The sequence below is a fragment of the Chanodichthys erythropterus genome, chromosome 12 (genome assembly GCF_024489055.1).
Source record: "Chanodichthys erythropterus isolate Z2021 chromosome 12, ASM2448905v1, whole genome shotgun sequence".
Classification (NCBI taxonomy): Eukaryota; Metazoa; Chordata; class Actinopteri; order Cypriniformes; family Xenocyprididae; genus Chanodichthys; species Chanodichthys erythropterus.
The window spans coordinates 13,843,410-13,866,431 of record NC_090232.1 but is presented as its reverse complement, the minus strand read 5'-3'; the positions used below and the strand labels follow the sequence as shown (position 1 = coordinate 13,866,431).

At 35.6% G+C, this 23,022-nt stretch overlaps 2 protein-coding genes across 5 annotated transcripts in view; both read right to left on the bottom strand.

The window, feature by feature from the left end:
• LOC137032171 (uncharacterized) overlaps window positions 1-23,022 on the bottom strand; it is a 53,843-nt gene that overhangs the window by 24,614 nt on the left and 6,207 nt on the right. For 3 of the 4 annotated variants that reach the window (XM_067403799.1, XM_067403798.1, XM_067403800.1), the window contains exon 4: window positions 1,089-1,196. In XM_067403799.1, coding sequence (XP_067259900.1) covers window positions 1,089-1,196 — 108 coding nt within the window. Of the gene's footprint in view, window positions 1-1,088; window positions 1,197-1,290; window positions 1,341-1,550; window positions 1,704-1,948; window positions 2,332-2,486; window positions 2,560-23,022 lie in introns of those variants that run through there. The other variant, XM_067403793.1, reaches the window with a different exon arrangement.
• On the bottom strand, window positions 15,279-20,417 carry LOC137033119 (uncharacterized). The gene is made up of 5 exons (XM_067405251.1): window positions 20,289-20,417; window positions 19,762-20,145; window positions 19,393-19,542; window positions 15,762-15,805; window positions 15,279-15,586 (listed from the first exon to the last, which is right to left on the bottom strand). Exons 1-5 carry the CDS (start codon window positions 20,383-20,385, stop codon window positions 15,473-15,475), a joined length of 789 nt encoding a protein of 262 aa, XP_067261352.1. The 5' UTR covers window positions 20,386-20,417; the 3' UTR covers window positions 15,279-15,472.

Genomic DNA, 23,022 nt, shown 5'->3' with positions numbered 1-23,022 from the left:
AAATAACATTTATTTTGTATGATCTCTTATTTTGTTAAACATTTTCACATTTTCACAGATTCTGCAAGTGGTTCAAATACTTTTTCTTACAACTGTATGTTATTAACGACGGAACTTGAAATGTTAGTTGGCTAATGATTCATTTAAAGGTGCTCTAAGCGATCCTGAGTGGCGTCCTGTTGACGTTCGAAGTGTTGTCAAACAAAACGGAGGCTAGACCCTCCCTTTTCGGAGCTTGTGGCAACTACAGAGACCGTGTTTTTTTACAGTGTGTTCAGGGGACAGGCAGCTAGCGGATAGTGAGGAGATGTTTGCTGTATGTGACAAAAAATGTTTTGGCCTAAAAACGAGTGACATCGCTTAGAGCACCTTTAAATAAGTTATCACCAATGTGGTTGAACGACAGGTTTGCAACAATACGGTTTCAGGACTAGCTAGTTGATTTGTTCAAAGATGTATCGTATGCATCGTTGTACGGGAAACGCACCCCAGAGTAGCAACAAAGTAAGAGTGACAGTAAGAGTAATTACTCATTTAAAACAAACAAAAAAAGGTTATCAATGTGTGAAAAAAAATTTTAAGTATCCAGTCACTTTTTATATCAGGTGTGTTTAACTTGTACTTGTACTATGTACTTAAATAAAGTTAGGCAAAATGTTTATTTGTATTAAATACACTTTTGCTTCTGTTGAGGTGGGATTCGGGTAAGTTTAGTGATGTTTCATGGTAACTTTGAGGGTTGGTTAAGGTGGAATGGAAAGATCAATTATAATTATAGATATTAATTATAACTGTATTTACATGCAGGTATTTTCAAATATAAGTACATGTAAAAACATATATACACAATAAGGATATTGTATCACATTATAAATTTAAATGTTAGTACATAGGCTAGTATGTAAAGACTCTTAATATAAAGTGTGACCAAATATGCAAGTATGGAGTTACATATCTTTTATACTGAGATGCAACAAAAGTACCTTGTATCATTACATGATGTTACATGATAATGACCTTTATCATATCTGGAAAGTTTCAGAAAGCACCTCAATTCTATTTTAGTTCTATTGCGTGTCTGTTCTGACCTGAGCATATGTACTGAAGTCTGAACTCTGCACTCGCTTTGTCTTGCGTTGTTTTTGTCTCCTGGTTTTCACATCTAAAGATGCATAACACACCTCTTCATCTTCACCCTGAAATTTAAGAAAAGTTGAAGTTGCTTTCTGAAACGTATATATATTACATTTATATGTATTTAATGAATGTTCGTGTTTGATTTGTTCATACCTCAATGGTATTTCTACCTCTCAAATTGTCTTTTTGATCTGTCGCAGCATCTACAATGGATTGTTTAAATTAGAGCGTCACATACATAAATGGTTTAGAGTTTATGCAATGGTTAAGTGTTACATTTCAATTTCTACATTACTATCAAATTTTGTTTGCAGATTTGCTTATCAAAGGACTCAAATTGGCAAAGCTGTTTATCTTTGTTAAATTAAAACTGTTGTAGTGCAAGAGAAGAGTGTCAATAAGTGAATGAATACCTGTATTTTTCCTCTGACAGAGGCAGAACAGACAGATCGAGAACAGGAGAACACACACCGGACACACACTGAACAGCAGCGTCCAGCAGAAAACACAGTCTGATACATGAGGAGTGGAGGTGATGTTCAGTCCAGAACATGAAGTTACTTCCTCTATATAAAATAAACAAACACATCAATGAATGTTGATTTTATTATTATTATTATTATTACAGTCATGAGGTGTGGAAGGTTCAGAATAAGAAGTCCATTGCTCAATATAAAATAAATATAAATGTATCAATGATTGTTTGTTCAAATATTTTTATGTTCATTGCGCTTCTTTAGTGAGAAAGTGCTCCAGAATTACATATGATACAATAATGATACAATAATAAATAGCAGAAATGTTTTCCTACCTGCAAAAGAGAGACGAGTTGTTCGGTTTCCATAATAGTACGCTTTATATCGGTTGCTCCTGCGTTGTTCATCTTCATATACTTTATTTTCTTCTTCTCCACAGTAATACAGTCCCAGATCAGAGACACGATGTTAGTAATATGTAGATCATAAGAATTACTGGAGCGGTTGTAGTCAGAGCTGAAACGCTGAAGTGTCCCCAGGTCTAAACTTACTACACTTATTATGAGAGAGGGTTGATTTTCATGAGAGCAGTTTCTTATCCATACAAAGCGGGAACCAGTAAAAGAGCGATCACAGTAGAGAGTGATGTTGTCTCCTGGTCTGACTTTCACCTCCACTTCTGCTCCAGAGATTCTGTTCTGACTGAACAACAAAACACCTGTAAAAGAGCAAAATAACTTATTAAAGCACTTAAAATTTAAATATGTATTACCATACAAAAATATTCACAGTAATATTGAAATTTACATTAAAAAAAACTCTCAAAAAGTTTTAATCTCAGTTTAAAACTTTCTCAAACCCATTTTTTCTTACACATGAGCGCGATGAGAGCAAGTCTTGACCTCTCCATCTCTGTGAGTGACTGTGAATAACTGACACTGGTGAGGGTCTTACAGACGGCAGCTCTCATCTGATTGGTTCACGTCAATGGAAAATCTTTTCTAAAATGTCTCACGTCACAGAGGGGTTGGTTAATAAATTAGGTTATCATGTGTATGTACAAAGAGTAGTATAAAACAATCATTGGTTACCCTTTAGACTTTTTCACTCTAATTTGCTCTGATTGGTTTAAAAAAATGGATCATCAAACAGATATGAAGAGGAGGTAATACTTTTGTTTGTTGGATAGATATTTAGTATAAAATAATTTTGATGCATACATGCAGATAATCATCTTCACTTGAGAAATGTTGTGCTTTACATTTCAGTTGATCAAGTTTTTTTAATGAAAGTTCATCTGTAAAACTCATGATGTTCTCTGTTGTAGTGGGTACAAACCAGCAACATGTAAACATGTCAAAACAGGAAACCACAACTCTTATACTCAGACTACTTAATGCTTACACCTTCACATTTGCTGCTGTGACATGTTGTCAAACTCTCACTTCACATCTCTTACTTGATAACTGGTCAACAAGCACAAATGTTTCCATTAGACTATGTGTGGTTTTGTGTGTTGGTTAGAGTTCACACATTTGCATGAAGGAAGTTTGCTCAGCTTGTCTGTACTGTGGTTATACTGACACTGACAGCTGTCCATTGAGCTGAAATTAGCTGCATTATATTCTAAAACAGAAACAGTAACACATGTGAAGATCAATACTTCATATGATAAATCAATTACAAATCAATGGTTATAATAACCATTAAAGTTGTCATGAAACGGAAGTTGTGTTCATCTTTCCTGTTTCCAAGTGAAATATCTTCTCAAAAAAGTAAAATGTAGGAAATGTAAGTTGTGACTTGAGTTTGTCCATCAGGAATTGTTTGGATGTTTGTGGTTTGCTATTGCTGTGATGTTTTGTGAAGTTGTCCTGCCCTCATGCCATTGAACACATAATCAGAGAAGAGATGTCGCTGAAAGTGGGAGGCAAAATAATTTTGATTCAAGATTATGAGGGCATGTTCATTTAAAAAATAAAATAAAATAAAATAATGATGCACATGGTGCGTCTGTGTGTGTGCGTGAGTGAGTGAGTGAGTGAGTGAGTGAGTGAGTGAGTGAGTGAGAGGCACTTTTTTGGGGCTTCTAGTTCTAAAAAATATATTAATAAATGACAGGTAAAGTTCAACACTCTACTGGAATCAGATTATGGTTCACAGGGGAGACATATTCAAGCACAAACACTTTTAGCTCCACAAATTGCTACCTAAAGGAGAGAGCAATTTTGGAATGGCTAATAGGAGTAAGAAAACAGCATGTATTTTATTATTAAAGCAGATTGAAGCAGAGTCATGTTCCTTTTACAAACTACACACTAAAAAATGCTGGGCTAAAAGCAAACCAAGTTGGGTTGAAGAAGGACAAACCTTGTGGTTGGGTTAAGTTTGCTGTGTAATTTTATTCAACTCAACCATTGTTTCAAAATACTGTATTGCTTGCTTATACTTTACATAATATATTTAATAAATGAACATTTATTAAAGCTGTTGTCTATAACTTTTTTAAGTTAAAAATTATCCAAAATCGAATTGAGCAAGTACATAACCAGCCAGTGTTCAAAACTATCTTCTTGGCTTAGCCCGATTCACAATGGAAAGCTTGTAATAATGTTTTCTAATTTGAGTGGAACTGGTAGGATTCTGTGGGAAATTCGAGCATGCAGCCGTTCGTCTTTGTGTCATTACGTCACGTCAGTTTACATAAAGAACGAGTCCCAGCTAGTAGGCTATATCATGTGAGGATGCTGCAAGTGGCGGATCATTTATAGCCTTTTCTCACAGCAGCTGGAATAATTAAACTTATAATTTTGATGGCGGATTTTATGATATGACAAATAAATGTTAGAGATTAGACTGTAAAAAAAATTAAAATCTACAGGTAACGCTAATACACTAAATACACAGTCACACAATGCTGATGTTAACATTAACAATTTGAGAACAAAGTATAACAATAATAATAATTTGCACGGTTTGACGTGAAGTATACTTTAAATTTACTCTATGAACAGCTTCTTTAAAAGTTTATTACTTATTAGACATGAAAACTTTGGAAGCTTTGTCCAGAGGCTCACAGATATTTGCACATTATTAAAAACGATATAAAAATTTGAATTTAAATAAATGTGACGTTGTTATATATGAAATAAATATGGTTAAAGGAAGTAATAGTTATGGACAGAAGGTTAGGAGACAACAGGTTTGCACGTAGTTTATTAACAGAGTAGTTGAAACACAGATGAACAGGTAAGTGGATGATATAATGAGTCTTTGCAGTGAGGAAACTGGAATACTGATATAGTCCTCTGTCTTACAGGCTGATGGATCGTGGATGGCAGGTGGAGGTGAACTCACACACAAATACAATGGCACGAAGACTGGGGAAGCACACTGGAGTAGATAAGGTAAGTAACCACGAGGTATTGGAGCAGCATATGGATAGTCCTTCATATGAACAAGAACATACCACATACTGAGGTGCTAAAGTAGTTCTGTGGTGATGAGTGGATGAATTGCAGGTGCGGGTGATTACTGATCAGGAGAAGTGATGAGGAAGTGAGTGCAGGTGTAGGCCAGGGAGGATGATGGGAGATTGAGTCCAGAGCTGATGGGAACTGTAACACTAATGCACATGTAAGCTGTGTCCCAATTCAGGGTCCGCGCACTTCGGAGTGCATGAAAGGGGTGGGGTTTTGGAGTGGAGGGTTGCCAGGTCTGTGCAACAAAACCATCCCAAAAGTAGTCTAATCACAGCACAAGTGTATAAGTATCCCAATCCCAGACATGGCAACAATGAGCCGAGTGTCCTTACATGGCTAGCGGCTGTGTGACAGACAGCTGACAGTTGACGTTTATGTGTGCATTTTAAAGTTTATGACTTTCTATTGGGTTTTGACATGCTCCACTGCCAGCGACGACGGGACACTGGACCAAAATATGTATGGTTAAACTATGTAATGTTAGTTTTATATCGTTAGCAATAGTTAACCTTGTTTGTTTTTTTTTATATTAAATTGTTACATTAATGTTAACTGTGAAAATATATGCATTCATATTTCTACAATTATTCTGTATTTAAGTCTGAATTTAAAGTACAGTACATTAGGATTGTATTCAACTGCACTCCATCTCAGAGACAAATACTGTACTTATGAAAACCAGATATTACAGTTTGATTTAGATATTGGTGAACACGGGGCATTGCTTACATTTATGTGAATTCCATAGACTGTAAAAAAATAGGTGAATTCACACAGAACTCCTGTCGTCACTGGCCCGCAATGAATTGTGGGATAGTGTAGACCACAAAGTGTCTTGAAATCGGCGCTTCATTCCACTGGGAAACGGAGAGGGTGCACTTGAAGTCGCTCTCGAATTACGTCATCCCTTCTCGCGCCGCGGTGAATCGCACTTCAAAGGCCGCTTTCCCCCTACTTTTCTCAAGAACAGAATAGTGCATAAAATGGGCACATTAAAATGTGTCTATCAATATTATTTAAATGTCACTTTGTCTAATTTCTGTACAGCTTATTTTTGTGATGCAAGTTAAAAATGAAATGCATAAGTTATACATTATGTTTGTAATTTATTTGTAATTGAATCTGATTAGACCGTTAGCATCGCGCTTAAAAATGACCAAAGAGTTTTGATATTTTTCCTATTTAAAACTTGACTCTTCTGTAGTTAAATCAAGTTTTAAATAGGAAAAATATCAAAACTCTTTGGTCATTTTTAAGCGCGATGCTAACGGTCTAATCAGATTCAATGAACTATGCTAAGCTATGCTAAAAGTGGTACCGCCAGAACCGGAGATCGGCTGAATGGATTCGAAAACGGTAAAACTCAAATGTTTAACTCTAGGGGAGTTGGAAAATTAGCCTATTTTCAAAAAAAGTGGAGTGTTCCTTTAAATATAGAGTAAATGTATAAATATGAATGTATATATTTTCAGTTAACATAAATTTAACATAAAAAGCAAACAAGGTTAACTAGTTGCTAACGATATAAAACTAACATTACATAGTTTAACCATACATATTTTGGTCCAGTGTCCCATCGTCGCTGGCAGTGAAGCATGTCAAAACCCAATAGAAAGTCATAAACTTTAAAATGCACACATAAACGTCAACTGTCAGCTGTCTGTCACACAGCCGCTAGCCATGTACACTCGGCTCATTGTTGCCATGTCTGGGATTGGGATACTTTTACACTTGTGCTGTGATTAGACTACTTTTGGGATGGTTTTGTTGCGCAGACCTGGCAACCCTCCACTCCAAAACCCCACCCCTTTCATGCACTCCGAAGTGTGCGGACCCTAGGCGTTTCTCAATGTCAAGGATACTTCCTTGGCAGGACTGGTCCTTCCAAGTCACTTCCTTCAGAGTCTAGGAGAGGCTCCTCTTTAGCATTCAGAGAACACGTAAATGGAACAGACTAGCAAGTGCACGTCATTGCGTCATTACCCCCCGGTAAACAGCTGCTTGTTTTCTACCTTTACAGTCTACGTTTTCTACACGTAGACGTATGAACGCCTCCGTTTGTTCCTTGGTCCCCGTTAAAAAATACGAGAAAGCTATGAATAACGCTGTGAATGGTATAAATGGTATAATATTAACGTTAAATTACTTTAGACAACTTAACTAGTTATTTATAAAGGATGCCGGTGATGGCAAACAAGCTAACAACGGTCCGGTTCAGTTAGCCATCAATAACGTAATTTGTATATGTATAATTTATAATATCAATACTGTAGTAATTTGTACTGGCATTTAAACGTTAAACTTTATTTATCTGACATATTTACTACTGTTATGACAAATGTTTGGTAACGTAAATATACTTACATTTGAAAGCATATTGCCCGCTAACGTCCAACATGTTTTAAAAAGATTTTTGAACAAGATTGCAAAGCTGCACACATAGGATTGTGGGTGATTTGAGAGCGTGAAGAGCGCGAAGGATACACATATGCATCCTTTCCTGTGTATGGGATATTTTTCGAACGAAGGACTCAGTCCTTGTTTGAAATTCCGAGGATCCTCGACATTGGAACAGTCCTTTGACGGATGTCGATGACGTAGCATCCTCGAAATTCTGGCTTCCGAGGATCCTTCCTTGACATTGAGAAACGCCTAGGCCAATTTCACACTTCCGGGTTTTTGGCTTCCGGAACGATCCACGCAGTGTAAAACTTTTTCCGGTTACAGTGATAGATAGCCTCGATCAGAACCAGCTCGGGAATCAAAGTCGTTTTACGAATTAAATGTCATGAAAATGTTTGAACGTTCTTGTTGAATTATTGGTGAGACTACAGAGCTCTCATTAAGAGCAAAATTTAATAAATAATTTGAAGTGATGGCGGTTAAACTGGTTATATTCTTCGTGCCTGTTTGGCGCGGCTGTGCATTATCGCGCTCCATGTGCTGTACAGACGGTGCCTGCGTCTCAAAGTGCTAGTCTATGTGTAATAAAATAGTAAATAGTAGTCTATGTGTACTAATATTCAGTGCTATTTAGGGTGGATAGTATGCACTTTGGGAGTATAGAGTGCTTTTAGCGACGTGCTGGGGAAATGATCAGCTGGAAGCTCCCTTATCACGCAAGATCCTCTGATTCATGAAACAGGACCACTCGCACCCTGATATTCCTGGATATAAACCTTACAGTCTATGATATAAACACTTCAGTCTCTCACTCATTTTCCTGTCGTCATCTTAAAGTGTGTATTATGCGCAGTATTATTGTGCTGTTGCAACATTAATGCAAAGACTGATAGTTGTACAATGTGGTGTTGGAAATTAATTATGTCTTAGTTTAATCATTTTAATCGATCAGGATTAGTTATAACATATGCTTGAATGTGGGATGATGCCATATGATATTACATGCTATATATTTTTAAAACATATTAAACTCACGACAATATTATGTATCTCGATTTTATATCCCCCATTAAAGTATATATTGAGAGTTATTTTTTAATTAATAAATTATATAAATAATGTTCGTCGTAGGTAATACGATCGGGGGAATAGCTGAATGAGTAGCTGCGTAGCCTTTACTGTATGACAGCTTGTGATATAAATCCACCTGCCGGTAAATTCGAGCAACGGTCTTAGCGGCCGTACAAGCTACAAACCAGTAGAAAATAATTTCTTTGTAGATTATACAAAAGCGACTTGGAAAACAGACAAAACATAAAAGGTAAGAAGCGATATTTGAGAAAAGAGCATATCAATCTAATAGCCGTAGACGCATAGCGGAACTAACTTTACCCTGCGTCACGTGATTTCCGATTCTTGTGAAAAAGGCCTATTGGGACACAGCTGTAGTCTCACGTAGCCAGACCTTCAGACTGACGGCAGAAGGTCTAGACCGGTCTTTCATTGGCCAAGGACCGCCAAAGAGGACGTTTGACTGACATGCAACCAATCACAGTTCGTTTTGTTCCGCTCCAGCTTTAGGGGTGTGAAAATGTGAAGTCGATGACCCTTCATTAAGAGACCGGCAGTGTTGCCAAGTCCGCGGTTTTCCCGTGGAATTGGACTACTTTTACACTGTTGCCGCAGGTTGTTTTTCATGTCTGCGGGTTGAATCGACCCCAAATAATGTGACATTTAGTCCCTGTAATGCGAATTTTACCAGAGGAGCCCCGCCAAAAACGCAGGTTTTACCTCCCGGAATGTGACTTTTACCGTGGGAAAAGTGTGCCATAGGGGCAGTTCACATATCGCGTCTAAAAACGCGTGGAAAGTTTCCAAAGCGCTTGCGCTCCCGTGGCGTCTGTCGTTGCTATGCAACCATGAACTGCGCTCTCCACGAGGAGTAGGAAGTTTTAACAAAGGATAAATTGATTTCTAGCCCTTGCATTAGCTTTACTACTAGATATATTTATGGAGATGAGATAAAAACCCATAACACTGCCCCACGCCTACATTTGAAATAACTGACTTGCCCGCGGAAAAGACGCGATATGTGAACGGCCCCATATACATCAGATGTTTAGCCAACGGTCGGTGGGCATGACATTTGAGGCTGAGACTAATGCATATGTAGCTTTTCCTAATACGTACTCAAACATAAAGTACATATACTTCATCATTCAGAATGTACATGTCTGTTGTTCAGTACATTCAGCAGTGGGAACTGTCCAATGTGCTGAATTTATACTGGTCCTCCATACATATACTGGTGAATTATTCTTCTGGTTAGATATGACTTTGTTTAAAGAGAGTCTTTACTATTTCCCTAATGGTATTAAACCAGTCAGTGTTTGTTTGTTTGTTTGTTTGTTTGAGTGAGTGATGCCATAACAAAACATTTTAATTATACACAAATGTATTTACAAAAAAAAAAAAAAAAAGACCATTCTAGTATTGCTAAATAAATGAATGAATAAATAAATAGTGCGCAGGATCAATATGAAAAGGATAGAATCATGTCATCTACTCAGGTGAACAGTAGCTTGTATGATTAGTGGGATGTATTCTTCCCATGTCTTCCCTTCTCCCTCCATTCGAATCTGGTGCATGCAAAACTTTTTTTGTTCTTCACATAAGAACAAAAAGTACATATCGAGTACATATCGCACTCGATACAGAGGAGGGGCCGTTTAATGCTGACAGTCACAAAGACCACTGGAAACATTTGTGGTTTGGACTTTTACCTCAGAAAAACAAACAGAAGGCCAAACTCTCTTTATTGCCATGACGACCTGTAAATATCACTGAATTCACACATGAAAACCACTTCTTACATCCTGTGGCATCAAAAAGCCACTGTTGCATTTTGTGATATAACACCTGCATGCAACGCCTACAGTATATTCTGTATCAATCTGCTCAAGCAAATTATGTCTCTGCTCCGCCACTGAAGACCAATAACTGTTCAACACTATTCAAGTTTTTAAGCATAAATGGTTTAATTCAGCATTGTTTTCTTCTTATCTCTTGAGCATTGCGTAACATGAATACTTACAATTATGAGGGGGAAAAAAACTAATTTGAGCACACATGTGATTCATTTTATTCAGTCTATCACTCATAAAAGCATCTCCTGACTTCTGTGTCCTTATCATGATTTAGTCCTGGTGAAATGGTTTGTGGGTAAGTGTTTATGATGTCATTAGGACTAGACCAGTTTGAACTATTATTAGCCACTAGATGGAGCCATTGAATTTTCACAGGCAGAATTTCATATTCACAGGCACTCTCATAGCCTAATCATATTAGACATTCTGTCTAAACATTTGACAAACTTGTGTTCATTGAACTGACTGAACTTTATTTGACAGTTTACACCCACATGTATTTTGAGATAAATATTCATATGATCTACAGATAAAAACAGAGACACAAAACTGTATGCATTTACTTTTATACCAGCTACTTGGAACATCTAAATAATAATACTTTTCTTTACTTTTAACATAATCTTAACACACTGAAAATAATTTATGTTAATATTATAAAGAAAATAAAATGTAAAACCCTAAAGTAGCATTGAACTATGCTTTATTGTGATTAGTGCAAAAAGTATTAAAAAAAAGTGCTGTAAGCAGCTATATAGGCCCTTTGAATGAGGAAGTAGAATCACATCTTGGCATAGGGATGTTCAGATGTCAGCAGTCTATAAGAGACTTCAGTGTGGAGGCAGCTCTTTCCAGTTTTACTCGTCTCACACTGATGTTTCTTCACAGAATCTGCCTGAAATGATTCAGAGGGAGGAAAAGAGAACAACCTAAACTAGTGAAATACCACATCAACCTATAAATCTCTGAAATAGTGAAGCCTATTAGTTATTATAGTGAAGAAACAACAACAAAATAAATACAAAATATGTGTTTAATATTCCTCCATGCATTTTTAAAAGAGGTTTAAAGAGGAACCTTTAAAGTTCAAATATGTGCTTCTGCAATCATCAGTTTTGGTTGATGCTCATGTGAGCAGTTTCTCAACCAAACAATGTGTGATGCAAATGAAAAAAACACAGTCAGAGTAGACCGTGATGTTGTCTCCTGCTTTCACTCTCACGTCCACTTCTGTCCCAAACACTCTCTGGTGTTCATAAAACAAAACACCTGCAAAAGCAAATACAACTTTAAAGGACTATTAATTTTATCTACACCTTAACAAAACATAACAACCAACCAACCAAAAAAAAAAAAAAAAAACCCATCATATTAACATAATATAAAATAAAATAATAAACATAATATAAAAAATAACATAATGTTAAAAAAAAATAAAAATACATACACAGAAGTGTGACTGTAACTCTTGCTCTCCCATCTCAGTGAGGGTATTTAGTGTGGGTGTCAGCTCTTATCTGATTGGCTGACTGTGGTGGGAAGTGTTACTGCTGAAGGGCTTTGACCAAAACCACCAATTGATCCATTCCATTTATCTGCTCTATGCATGCAACTCAAACACTGCACATAATAATTATACACATAATCCTAAAGTTGTGGTTTTCTCAGTTTCTACCAGCTCTTATTGTCAAGTCAAGAACTTAACTTACTTGTTTGAGATGATGATAATAATAATATGTGTGTGTGTCAGGTTTATGTTCTGTTGTGATTTTCTCATTTTGATTTTAACTTTGTTCTGTTCTCAGTGTTCCTGTGTTAATTTCCTGTCTTCCTTAGTTGAGCTGGATCTGAAATTTTCCCCATACCCTTAAATAGGGCACTATTTGAGGGAACATCCAGTTGTAGTGGTGTCCAAATCCATGGCGGATGTTGAATGAATGAGGCATTTATATACTGTATTACTATGTACTACTGTACACCCAAAGCGCTTTACAATCATATCAGGGGTCTTTTCTCAACCACCTCCAGAGTGCAGCATCCACATGGATGATAAGACAACAGCCACAGTGCAGCGGCTATAGATGGAGAGAGAAAGAGAGAGTGATGGAGCAATTCAATGGATGGGGATTATTAGGAGGCTATGATTGATAAGGGCCAGTTGAGGGAATTTGGCCGGGACACCAGGGTTAAACCCTTACTCTTTTACGAGAAGTGCCATGGGACTTTAAATGACCACAGAGGATCAGGACCTTGTTTAATGTTGGTGATTTTTACAGTGTAGCTTCTATACTGGGGCATTAGTACCACACAGACCACAGGATGAGCACCCCTGCTGGCTTCACTAACATTTCTTCCAGCAGTTTTCTCCCATACAGGTACTGCAGGCTCAACCCTGCTTAGCTTCAGTGGGAAACCAGTGTTGGGCTACAGGGTGATACGGCTGTGGCAACGTTATCGCGTGCACTCATTCAATCCCATAATGCACTGCAATATCAAGTGCACAACTAATGTACACTCAATGGCTAGAGACTACCCATAATGCATTGTGATGGACATGCCAAATGAATTCCCACATCTCTCCAGAAGATGGCGCCCACAGCTGAATCATCCAGCCAGCCTTTTTCCAAACTGTGTGTACAGCGTAATATCATACAGGTACAAAATAAAGGTTTATACATGACATTTCCATGACAGAGTTCAAGAAAAATCTTTTCATTACTGGAGCTGCCGGTTAGATAAGTGTCTAATGATTTTTAAACAGCAAGTACAAACTACTCAAAAGCAGCTGCCCTCCCTGCATACTCAGTGTCTGAATTCACTTACTTGTTTTCACTCACTCCTAAGAGTAAACTGTATTAGTGACTAATGTAAGGATTAGTGAATTTTTTTTTTTTTTTTACTGTGGTAACCTATTGTTTCCACCTGCCCCTTATTAATTCACTCATTTATGTATTTATACTTCTGTTTAGTTAATTGTTATTGTCTGTTATGGTGCTCTACATTTGTGTTCTTCTTCAGCTCTTTGCGTCATATTACTGAGAAGTATAGTTTTGTAAATAAAGTTCTGCCCTGATCTCACTGTACAGTTGTCACAGCTGTTTGTTGAAACATCAGAACTATATTGCATGTCTGCAAAATATAGTTACTCACACAAAACATTTAATTCATGCTTCAAAACCTAGTTAATGTGTCAGTTAATTGGCCAGCACTTATTTGACTGCACCTGAAAGCCACTTGATGGAGCCACTGACATTTGCTTTTCTTTTATAATTATTTCTTATTCAACTGACTGTTTTTAATTTATTAAAAACGAAATGGTGTCTTTGTTAAATTCTGCACAGTAATCTAAACTGGATTAATGCTATAAAATCTGTTATGAAACATGAAATTATAAATAAAAATATGGAATAATACAGTTGTTTTTTTTTCAACTGTTTACACACAAAATCCTTACTTGTCACAGTTTCCAACACCTGAAACTCAAACACCAGAACCATACACCAAATCTGCAAAACCTACATTACACTAATTCTTTGACCTTTAATGAGTTTTCAACTTCATGAAACACTTTGGCAAAACACAACACATCTTTTCAAACACAACCATTGTTTCTGTCCAACTACACATAGTTGATGTATTTTGTTTTCTTTAATAATGTGTAATACTGTATTCACAACCACACATGCTTACAGTAAAAAAAAAAAAAAAAAAGTTTGGTTTTAATCTTGCTTTCATGTTTACCGTGAATTTTTCAACATCTCTACCAATAACTTTCAATATTGTACAGAAATGTACACAGGAGCTCATGAAAGAAGAGCTTTAGGTTTTGGATAACTGTGTGTATATGATATCAACAAATAGAATAATATGGCAAAGGTGTTTGCAATGTAAATTTTTGTTTTTGAGACGCGTTTGTGATATTTTGAATGCGGTGCTCCATTTTACAAGAGATGTGAGGCTTTTTTTTTTGTAAAGTTTTGAAAAGAAAAAAAGGCAAAAATTTGGAAATGTGTGTAAGCAGTTGAAAAAACTGTAAATTGTAAAATAAACGGTCATGACAACAGCAACCATCTCTTCAGTCATTTTCCTTCATTTTGTATTTATTTTATTGTTGCAATGCAACAAAACTTATTTGGTGAAAATAATTTTGTTTATTTTCATATTCATACTTTATTATGTGCATTAGCTTTATGCACATGCAATAGATCACATTTTAAGTCTACTGAAAACTATTTGTGGTTCTGTCAATGTGTGCATTTCTGTTGATAGAGTCCAGTGGAAACATTTGTGGTTGGTACTTATAGCTGCCCAGAAGAAGAGAGAAAAAGAAAAAAGTAAGAATGAGCAGTAGACAAACATACACAGGAAACCCATTCGAACATCCTGTTGATAGTGTGAGAACAGAGAATGTAAAGTTTATTTTTCTCATCCCTTCTATGACAAAGAAAGTAATTATGAATCTGGACTGAAAAGGAAAACAGATCTGCATTTAAGTTGTTGTCACTCACTTTAATGTTTTACTGATCAGTCTAAATTTAGCTTTTATACCACAGAAGGACATATTTACAAAAAAAAAAAAAAAAAAGACTAATAAAAAAAAAACTGGCTAATAAACAGTTATTGATTGTAATTAGGTAAAATAGTTTTTTTTCTTAATATGTTAATTCCAATAAACAATTATGAATTAATATTGTTTTTTTTAAAAAAATCTGTTATTTCATTACAAAAATATAATTTGCAACCAGAAAATGTGCAAATAAAATGTAATAGCAATACTTTTAAAAAATACTTTATTTCATTAGTATTTTATTTAAACATTTGAAAAAAAAAAAAATTATATTTTGTGTATTATGCATAATTGTATTTGTAAATGTACAATTATATAAAAATGTGCTGCTAGTTAGTTAGGTGTGTGCACGTGTAAATGTGGTTAAAGCAGGCTTGAGAAAAAGCGAGTTCAGAAATCATAGCTGACGTTGCGGAGTACAAAAAGAGAGCAATAGAAAGCAGCAAGTTTTCTGTAAGTTGTTTAAACTGAGCAGGAGAATCACATCTTGGCATAGGGATGTTCAGAAGTCAGCAGTCTATAAGAGACTTCAGTGTGGAGGCAGATCTTTCCAGTTTTTCTCGTCTCACACTGATGTTTCTCTGTAGGATCCCCCTGAAATGAATATGGAATATGACATGCACATGAAATAAACTAAACTAAACTATTGTCTTTGACATGGCAAACTTAAAAAACAAAAAACAAGTAACAATATAGAGACAATTTACTGAAAACAAGTAACAATATACAGTAGATACAATTTCCTTAAAACAAGTAACAATATAGATACCTTAATAACATTTGCGGTGAGTATCTCTGCAATCTGCTCAGAATCTAAAGATCAAGTGAAAATATGACAGTACAGTGAGAAAAAAATGCAAGTCTGAACATAGTAACTTTAATCATGTATGTGCTCTTAAATACATAAAAAAATAATTAAATACATAAAAATGCAGTACCATTTAAACATAAATGCTACTGTATAATTGTAATACAGTTTAGTCATGTTTTACTATATAAACAACATTAAATATGTGAAACAGTTCAGAATCAGCTTCTCAAAAAAGCTCACATTACAGCCGCTACACAATAACAATTTTCGGTAACACTTTATTTTACAATATAATTGTAACATGTCACATGTAATTACTATAGTAATACCAGTAAGTTATGCATAATTACATATAACTAACTCTAAACCAAACCCTAATGCTAACCCTAAGGGCGTATTCATTCACATCCGCCATTGCCTGAAAGAGTTTGTGAGACGCACCAAATTAAATGGAAGTGCAGCAACAGCTTCCTTTTCAAGTGAAATTAGCTCTCACCAACTACTTAAATATTTTCTCATTTCAGTAATGCATATGAATGAATTTCACTAAGGCTATTCAGACAGTGTAAATATGCTTTACATTGACGCAAATTAAGTCCGTTTACGCGTTAGTATAATGTGAACCGCCACAGCGGGAGCACTCTCTGGCCCAGGAACATGAGAGCACAGAGCCGATCAAATCCGCGAGTCGGCTCAAACCACGAAAGGTATTGGACCTATTTGAATTCTGCACAGAATGCTATATTTTAAAGTGATATTAGGAGATTAGGAGGATAAAAGGTTAGATACTAAAAGGAGGCAGAGGTTTAACTGAGTTTAACAGCTCAGGCCGAGCTGTGATATAAACAAAACGCTATTGGTTATTTTTAAAAAGGGGCGGGGCTGTTCGATATATCGCCCTGTCTTCCTATTTCAGTTGAAATTACATCAACACATTGAATGATGCTGCCCATTCCAAGACACTTCGGCGGATCTTTAAAAGCTTGAAGTTTGAAGGTTTACAGTTTGGAGTAGTTTTAAAAGTTTGACAGTTTTAAAGGTCTAGTCACAGTGTAATATTTAGGAGGATCTGTTGACAGAAATGCAATATAATATACATAACTAAACATTATGTTTTTATTACCTTAGAATGAGCCATTTCTATCTACATACCAGTGGTGGATAAAGTAGCCTATACTTGAAAGCCATACTTGAGTAAAAGTATAGATATCTTACCAGAAAATGACTTTGGTTGAAGTTAAAGTCACTGTTTAGAATATTACTTGAGTAAAAGTTTTAAAGTATTTGATATTTTTTTAAGTGTGAAAAGTATTTTTATATATTAAATGTACTTAAGTATTAAAAGTAAAAGTACAAATAAATGTAAAATACAAAAATTGTTCTATACACTGTTTGAGCAGCAAGATTGTTTTAATATAAGGTGTCTTATATTTTGTTTTCCTTGAATTAAAAAAAATGGCAAAATGTTTATTGCAAGTTTTAAATATAAAAAATACAAATATATTAATTATACATTGATCATTCATGTTAATTCATAGTGCATTATAACTAATATAAGAGACAACTTTAAAATGTTCATATGTAAATGTTGAAATTTACTTTTTGAACAATACTTTTATTAACTTTATTTAATGTTAAGGCATAGCATAGATCTAGCCTTTATGTGAACTATCACACATTATTTGCCTCTATTTTAGAAAACTTGATGATTATCGAGTCAAAATGTGTAAAAAGAACTGAAATTAAATACATGTTTCTGTCACTGCATGTTGAGGATACAGTTTAAATATGCAACTTCGCTGGATAACGAATGCGTAACAGCGAACAAATAGATATAAACTAATGCAAATGAATGATAATGCTTTAAACAGATGGTGTTTTTGTCACATTGTTTTAACCGCTTGAGGTATTACTAATGTTAGCATCCTCTCAGCCTCGACGGCAAACATACTACTGTTCTCCACTAATACAGAATCCTATTCTACTTACGGAAAAAAACGAAACTGGTGCTTCACGTTCCTTCTGTAAGTTATAGGGAAGGCGTAGGACATACAGCGCAAGCTTTTTTGAAGAATATGGAAAGTGGAAGCACATGCAAGGCGATCATTTGTGTTTATAAAGTGTATACAGTTGCATTATTTTCTAAAATGAGCGATCATTTCGCTAGATCAGACCCTTATTCCTCATCTGGTATCGTTTAAAGCCCTTTGAAGCTGCACTGAAACTGTAATTTTGACCTTCAACCGTTTGGAGGCCATTGAAGTACACTATAAGGAGAATAATCCTGGAATGTTTTCCTCAAAAACCTTAATTTCTTTTCGACTGAAGAAAGAATGACATGAACATCTTGGATGACACGGGGGTGAGTAAATTATCAGGAAAATTTTATTTGAAAGTGGACTAAACCGTTAAGGCTATTGCTCTGGTGTTCTGTGTGGTTTCAAGGCAGTTACTACAAGGTTGCTATGGTGTTCTGTGTGATTGCTAGGGTATTGTTATGTGGTTGCTAGGGTGTTCTAGACAATTGCTAGAGTGCTGCTATGTGGTTGATAGGGTGTTCTGTGTGGTTGCTGGGTAGTTGCTAGGGTGTTCTGGATAGTTGCTAGGGTATTTCTAAGGTACTCAGGTAATTGCTAGGGCGTTGCTATGCGGTTTATAGGGTATTCTGGGTGGTTGCTATGGTGTTTATATGCAGTTGCTAGGGTAATCTAGCTGTTTCTAAGTTGTTGCTATGTGGTTGCTGTGGTGTTGCTATGCGGTTACTGAGGTATTTAGGATGGTTGCTTGGGTGTTGCTATGTGGTTGCTAGGGTATTCTGGGTGGTTGCTAGGGTGGTATTTGGTTGCTAGAGTATTCTGGGTGGTTGCTAGGGTGTTGTTATGCAGTGGCTAGGGTACACTCTAAAAAATGCTGGGTTAAAAACAACCCAAGTTGGGGGAAAAAAATGGACAAACCCAGCGATTGGGTTGTTTTGACCCAGCTGTTGGGTTGAATCTTAAACCCAACCTGCTGGGTAGATTTATTTAACTCAACTAATGTTTAAAAATTACTTTATTGATCACTTAAAATGAACCCTAAATAGGTTGGAAATTAACATTTATTAATATGTTTAATTAATAATAATAATTAAATAATAAACATGTATTAAATTGCTTTTTAATGAATGTTCACCTTTTGATATTATTGTTGCCTCTAGTAATTGTGTATCTGATTTTTAATTTCCAACATATTTTGGGCTCATTTTAAGCCAGCTATATAGTCATTTTTAAACAATAGTTGAGTTAAATAAAACTACCCAGCAGTTTGGGTCAAACATTTAACCCAGCCACTGGGTTAAAACAACCCAATCACTGGGTTTGTCCATATTTAACCCAACTTGGGTTGTTTTTAACCCAGCATTTTTTAGAGTGTAGTCAATGTGGTTGCTAGGGTACTCGGGGTGGTTGCTAGTGTGTAGATAGATGGATTTAAAACAAATATTTGCACACATTTATAATTTGTTTGCAGCTTTGATTGCTGAACAAAGACATTAGGTTTTATATTGAGAAAATCATAAAAGTGTCAAGGATATGATTAGCGAATGAGATACCTGCAGTTTTTCTCTGACAGATGGAGGACAGGATTGAGGAAAGGAGAACACACACCGCACACACACTGAACAGCAGCATCCAGCAGAGAACACAGTCTGATACACGAGGAGTGGAGGTGATGTTCAGTCCAGAACATGGAGTTACTTCCTCTATATAAAATAAACATATTATTATTATTATTATTATTATTATTATTACAGTCATGAGGTGTGGAAAGTTCAGAACACAAAGTCCATTGCTCAATATAAAATAAATATATCAATGAATGTTTGTACAAATATTATGTTCATCTTGCTTCTTCAGTGAGAAAGTGCTCCAGAATTACACAAGCAATAATACAATAATAACTAGCAGAAATGTTTTCTTACCTGCAAACGAGACACGAGTTGTTCGGTTTCCATAATAGTACACTTTATATCGGTTGCTCCTGCGTTGTTCATCTTCAAATACTTTATTTTCTTCTTCTCCACAGTAATACAGTCCCAGATCAGAGACACTGATGTTAGTAATATGTAGATCATAAGAATTACTGGAGCGGTTGTAGTCAGAGCTGAAACGCTGAAGTGTCCCCAGGTCCAAACTTACTACATTTATTATGAGAGAGGGTTGATTTTCATGAGAGCAGTTTCTTATCCATACAAAGCGGGAACCAGTTAAAGAGCGATCACAGTAGAGAGTGATGTTGTCTCCTGGTCTGACTTTCATCTCCACTTCTGCTCCAGAGATTCTGTTCTGACTGAACAACAAAACACCTGTATAAGAGCAAAATAACTTAATAAAGCACTTAAATTTGAAATATGTATTAACATATAAAAATATTCACAGTAATATTAACATTTAGGTTTGAAAAACACTCAAAACAGTTTAAAAATTTCTCAAACCCATTTTTTCTTACACATGAGCACGACGAGAGCAAGTCTTGATCTCTCCATCTCTGTGAGTGACTGTGAATAACTGACACTGGTGAGGGTCTTACAGACGGCAGCTCTCATCTGATTAGTTCACGTCAATGGAAAATCTTTTCTAAAATGTTTCACGTCACAGAGGGGTTGGTCAATAAATTAGGTTATCATGTGTATGTACAAAGAGTAGTATAAACCAATCATTGGTTACCCTATAGACTTTTTACTCTAATTTGCTCTGATTGGTTTACAAAAAGGGAAATCATCATCAAACAGATATGAAGAGGAGGTAATACTTTTGTTTGTCTGATAGATATGTTTAGTATCAAATAATAATCTAATCATCTTAACTTGAGAAATTTTGTGTTACATTCCGATTAAGTTTTTTTTTTTTTTTTTTTAATGAAAGTTCATCTGTAAAACTCATGATGTTCTCTGTTGTAGTGGGTACAAACCAGCAACGTGTAAACATGTCAAAACAGGAAACCACAACTCTTATATTCAGACTACTTAATGCTTACACCTTCACATTTGCTGCTGTGACATGCTGTCAAACTCTCACTTCATCTCTTACTTGATCACTGGTCAACAAGCACAAATGTTTCCATTAGACTATATGTGTGGTTTTGTGTGTTGGTTAGAGTTCACACATTTGCATGAAGGAAGTTTGCTCAGCTTGTCTATACTGTGGTTATACTGACACTGACAGCTGTCCATTGAGCTGAAATCCGCTGTATTATATTCTAAAACAGAAACAGTAACACACGTGAAGATCAATACTTCATATGATAAATCAGCTACACAATACACAAGTGAATTGGGAGTCGGAACTTGATTTTGTCCATCAGGAATTGATTGGATGATTGTCGTTTGCTGTGATGTCATGTGATTGACAGGTTGTACCGCCCTCACACCAGTAAACACATCATCAGATAAGAGATGTCACTGCAAGAGGGAGGGGAAATTATTTTGATTCAAGATTAATTATAAAAAAAAAAAAAGTGTGTGTGTATCACAAATAAAGTAAATTTACTTAATTTAATTATCAGCTTCCTAATAAGTGTATTAATAGACATGGAAACAAAGCTTTGTCCAGAGGTGCACAGATATTTGCACATTATTAAAAATTATATAAAAATCTGAACATGTTATGAAAAAATGTGATGTAAGTTGTTAAATATGACATAAATATTGTTAAAGGAGCTAATGCACATGTGGCTTTTTCTAATACTTAAACAGAAAGTAGAACCACATATACTTCATCATTCAGAATGTACATGTCTGTTGTTCAGTACGTTCAGCAGTGGGAGCTGTCCAATGTGCTGAATTTATACTGGTCCTGCATTGGTCACTAGATGGAGTGAAAATGCTACTCAAGTTAAAACGCTGGATGTATAAGATCACTGTCCTCTACACTCCTTCTCTTTCAGGCTTTTGAGTGTTTTTTCCACTATATCTTTATCCGAGACTGAATCAGAGATTCCCAGATCAGGTCAGTTGAACTTTTCTGTGTTTGAGATGGATGTGAATGGTATATTTAGAACAGCATCAAACACAGACGTGGTTATTTCAGAAATGACAATGAGACACCTTATACAAGAATATATGGATGTGTTCATGTGATTATCTAACAAATGACAATCTTGTAATATTATTTCCCATCAGAGCTAAAACACACAGTGACAGCAGAGGAGAAAAGTGTCGCCAAGCCTGACAACATGTAATTGCCGTTACTTTATCTCTCTTTTTTTTTTTGTATTATGCATGTATGTCTTTTGCAACACTGTCATAAAATGCTAACATCAACATGTCCAAAGAGTGCATGTGAATGACTGATTAGTTGGTCAAAAATAGCACCACATACACACAAACACACACACAAACATACTTGTGTTACTCGAAAATACTTGGTTTACTCGTATGTGGTTTATCCATCTACACTGATCCTACCCCTAAACCTACCCATCACAGAAAACTTTTGATATATTTTGAATTAAAAAAAAAAAAAAAAACACAAAGTGTCCTCATAAACCAAGTTCACATTGTAAAACCAGTATCATTATACACATTTTTCAGTCTTTTCAGCTTGATAATAATCATTAAAGCTCATGGAACTACCCACAAAATACCCTTTTTAAGATACATTGAATGAAGTAAATCAATAAAATGTCTTTTTTTTTTTCTTTTTTTTTTTGGTTAGACAAAAATAATACAAAAGAAAATGAATAAATAAACAAAATAAAGTAAATCATTTAAATATATATTTTATATATATTTGAATAGATATATCTTTTTTTAAATTGTACATTTTAATTATTATCTTTTAGTATTAGCATTTTTGTTCATGTCATTCCATGGTACTGCACAGTTAAAAAAAAATAATGGCAATAATGACCCGTTTGTGCCCTGCACTCAAACACACATGTACACTCACACACACATGCACACTCACACACAGAATGACATCGACAGCAGCTGGCACAACCAAGGAGGTGATATTCTGTTCTTTGACTGACCTACATCGACATCCGAGCTCGGTAATTGGCCCAAACACATAGTACCCCCTCTCCCCTATTTTAGGTTAAGAAGTAACCAAGTGAGTGTGAGGAGACGGGGTGGTGGAGGGATGCTGAAAACTGTTGAGGATTCATGAGTGAGTTGACTGTGGTTATATATAGGCCTGTACTCATTCTGATTGGGTAGATATGTTGATTACTGATTGTTGAC

Coding starts and splice junctions, on each gene's coding strand:
- LOC137033119 (XM_067405251.1), bottom strand. CDS start 20,385: ATGAGAGCTGCCGTCTGTAAGACCCTCACCAGTGTCAGTTATTCACAG. Junction 15,806..19,392: donor CTGTCAGAGAAAAACTGCAG/GTATCTCATTCG, acceptor CTTGATCTTTAG/ATTCTGAGCAGATTGCAGAG. Junction 15,587..15,761: donor TCACCGCAAATGTTATTAAG/GTATCTATATTG, acceptor TATTCATTTCAG/GGGGATCCTACAGAGAAACA.